The 3,561-nt window shown below is 41.7% G+C and overlaps 1 protein-coding gene across 1 annotated transcript in view; it reads right to left on the bottom strand.

Moving 5' to 3' along the window:
* LOC101582244 (cytochrome b5 type B) overlaps window positions 1-3,225 on the bottom strand; it is a 37,485-nt gene extending 34,260 nt beyond the window's left edge. Inside the window, exon 1 of the mRNA XM_004625823.2 lies at window positions 2,972-3,225. Within this exon, the coding sequence (XP_004625880.1) occupies window positions 2,972-3,133 (162 nt within the window). The 5' untranslated portion in view covers window positions 3,134-3,225. The remainder of the gene's footprint in view (window positions 1-2,971) is intronic.
* Window positions 3,226-3,561: the final 336 nt, after the last annotated feature.

Consider the following 3,561-nt stretch of genomic DNA (forward strand, 5'->3'; position numbering starts at 1 on the left):
AATACTTTTAGTATATCTCACACACAAAAAAAAGGTCAAAGTGCTTCCAAAGTTTCCTAATTAGTGTACTGCTAATCAACCCTTCTGCTCTCAAGTACTATGGTTACCCTGACTGTTTCTCAAACAAAGCAAACTCCCACACGCCTTTTAATTTGCTTTCTCTGGTGTGTTCTTCAAGCAGGTATCCATACAGCTCCTTTACCTTATGGCCTTTACTGTATGTGTGCACCTTCTTAAAACTATTTCTGGCTTTTGTACCTACAATTTCAACCCCTCATCCTCATATGGCCACCCCATACGTGCATCCCACAGTCATTCTCCCTGTAATATCCTTCCTCAAAGAACTTACTGCTATCTAACACTATTTTCACTTATGTACTCGGTTTTATTTTGTTTCCTTGAAACTGTAATCTCCCAGAAGGCAAAATGTGTATTCACTATGGTGTCTTCAGTACCTACAACAGTATCTAGCTCAAAGGAAAGGTTTACTATTTGATTTTTGTTTTGTTTTGTTTTTGAGACAGAGTCTCGATATGTAACCCAGGCTGGCCTCGAATTTGCAGCCATCCTTCTGCCTCAGCCTCCTGATATTTAATTAAGTGAATGAATGTAAACTTGGAATAAACAAAACAGAGACAGACACTATAGAACAGGTTAACTAAGAATAAATAACTGCAGTAAAGATTTATATTCTAGCTTAAAGGAAAGCCTTACACACTGAATGTCAGTAGCTAGCTCTACCAACACCTGGTAAAACAGGTTTGCAACCACCACTTGAGACTGAATTAATATTTTCTACAAGCACTGAGTGTTCCTTCCAGGTTCACTATTCTGAATCAATTGAGAAGAAAATGAAACTGTAAGAACCACAAATGAAAAACGTAACTGTCTACCTATTATGAACAATGTCTAACATAACTTACCTTAAGGCCAACCCTAGAGGACACAATTAACAGTACAATTTTGAAGTAACGCTATGGAGATAAGAAAAATGAAGGGATCTGTCTAGACTCTGTCATTAATTAGCTGTATCTCTTTAAACCTGTTTCTTATACTCATTAAAATAACAGTTATTCCCATCAAGTCCTATTCCTATCAGTAGTCTTGCTGAGGATGAAGCTAAGTGTGCTTACCTCACATGTATAAGCTCAAATCCCAGCACTGCAAATAAGCATAAAATGTCATACACTATTTAATTCCACCAAGTTTCTAAATTCTTGAATTTAGCTTACTGCCTACTAGGAATATTTATTAGTACAACATCCTTCTTGAGCAACTTTAAGTTTTAAAAGTTTTTACAGAATTATAAGTCAACTGTAGGCATGCACCAAATTTTCCCCTAGTCTCCAAATTAACAAGAGAAAAAAAATTACTAGTATATTTGCCTCAGACAAAAAGAACAGGGGGCCAGAGAGATGGCTCAGTGGAATAAGCGCTTCCCTGACAAGCGCAAGGGCCTGAGTTCAATTTCCAGTTCCACAAAAAAAAAAAAAAAAAAAAAAAAAAAAGAGCGAGAAAAAGAACAGAAATGAACTTTTTTTCCCTCAGTTACAATAAGGTCCTATTAGCAAGGTTACTACAAAAAACTGATCACAGCCAGCTGTGGTGACACACATCTGTAATACCAGCACTCCAGAGGTCAAGGCAGGAGGATCACCATAAGTTCAAAGCTAGCCTGGGCTGCATAGTGAGCTCAAGGCCAACCTGGACTACACAGCGAGACCCTGTCTCAAAAAAATAGATTAAAAAACTGATCACAAGGGTATTAATCCATTACTCTAAATAAAATGATACGGTTAACGCCTCAAACTAATCTTTAGCAGTGACAAACCAGTACCTGGAGTTGTTGGGGGTTGAGAATGACAGCAATGAAACAAGAAGCAACTTTTTAGTGTAATAGATTTTTTTGTTTTGCTTTGTTTTGGGATTTGTTTGTTTTTGAGACAGGGTCTTGCAATGTAGTCCAGGCCAGCCTCAAGCTCTTGAGCATGCACCACTTTACCTGCTTCTATTTCTTTAACTGAGGTTTTGATTACATGACAAATGCATCTGTCAAAGTTTACCAAACTGTGCCGTTTTATTGGACACAATTAACTGTATGTAAATCACATCTCAACAAAGTTAGTTTAAATAAATGAAAAGCCTGCCCTGTTTCTTTAAAAAAAAAAAAAAAAAATCGGTTGCACAATGGCCTCCAAGAGAACTTATGCAATGTGATCTAATAAAACAGGGTTAAAGATTTTTAAAAGGTGAGGAAACCTTAATCATTGGGAAAAAAGAAAGGAAAAAAGTCAACTCAGGATCTTTTTGGTCCTTAGGTCAACTCTCAGTAGAGGAGAAAAAAATGCAGCAGCAGTAGCAGCATAACCCATGGAGGAAAAAAACCAAAAAACAGAGCAAAAAACCATGTGATTTTCAAGGAGGTATTACTTTTTCTCCCAAAACTGTATTACGTCAGAAAGCATCCTGGAAAGAACACAGGGAATAAAGGTGCACTTTAGAACAGGGTTCTACTCATTATTTTGGAAGATTTATATAATGAATTCTGGCTATATGACCAATAAAACAAAACGGTGTGCACTTGGAAAAAACAAAAACAAAAACAAAAACAAAAACAAAAACAAAAACAAAAAAAAAAGAACAGGGTTCTAACGGATCTAGGCCGTTAACTGTGTGACCTTGAGTGTCCTCAGTTTCCCCTTCTGTGAAATGGAGACAATCATGGCCTGCAGTTTAACCCGGCACACACGTGCTTAATACATCAGTAATACATTACAGAAGGGAAGAGATTTTAATGCCGTCTGGAAATGCAGGCAGACCCAAGGCCCGTGGCCCTCAGTTTCTGTGAGCTGTGGCCCTAGTCTTTCGGCCCCCAGCCGGGCTCACTTCCGCCCTACGACAGACACTCGGCGCAGCCTTTTCACCCTGCATCCCTGCAGCTCCCGGGGGCCTCCCACCTCCAGGGCCCCACCTCGTTAAGAAAGCTGGTGACATCGTAGACTCGCCCGTGGATCACTAGCCATAGTTCCTTCGAAGAGTTGTGCTTCGCCACCTCCTCCAACCGATAGTAGGTGACGGAGGTCTCGCCGCCCTGCCCTTTCTCGCCGCTGCTGCCACCCTGCACGGTCGCCATTGGGCCCAAGACACCTCCTCACCGCCGCTACCTGGGTTTCTACCGCTAAATTTCCTACAGGCAGAACTCCGCTCTCGGCCCTCCTGGGCTTCCGTAACCCGGTGAACCTGGTGCGAGATCAACTAGCCAATCAGAGTCGTCCAGGCCCTCCGGCCTTGCCAATCAGACACCGTGATTTTGGAAGGACGCCTAGCGGGGCTGAGCTGGAGGGTCGGGAGTCAGCGGAGGGTCCGTTGCGCAATCTCTGCCAGCGAACTTGCTTGGTCCTCAGAGAAGGGACCGAGTCTTCAAAAATTACCCCGGAGTCCCAATTCGTTTACCTCTGCGCGAAGCTTTTTCCCCAAATGGCCTGAATACAGCTCCAGGTTTACATCTTCGCTATCTCCAGCCATTGATATGAGGAATCCGCCTCCCTATGGTTCAGCTTT

This window comes from Octodon degus, unplaced genomic scaffold (assembly GCF_000260255.1).
Source record: "Octodon degus isolate 3935 unplaced genomic scaffold, OctDeg1.0 scaffold00011, whole genome shotgun sequence".
In the NCBI taxonomy this organism is placed as follows: domain Eukaryota; kingdom Metazoa; phylum Chordata; class Mammalia; order Rodentia; family Octodontidae; genus Octodon; species Octodon degus.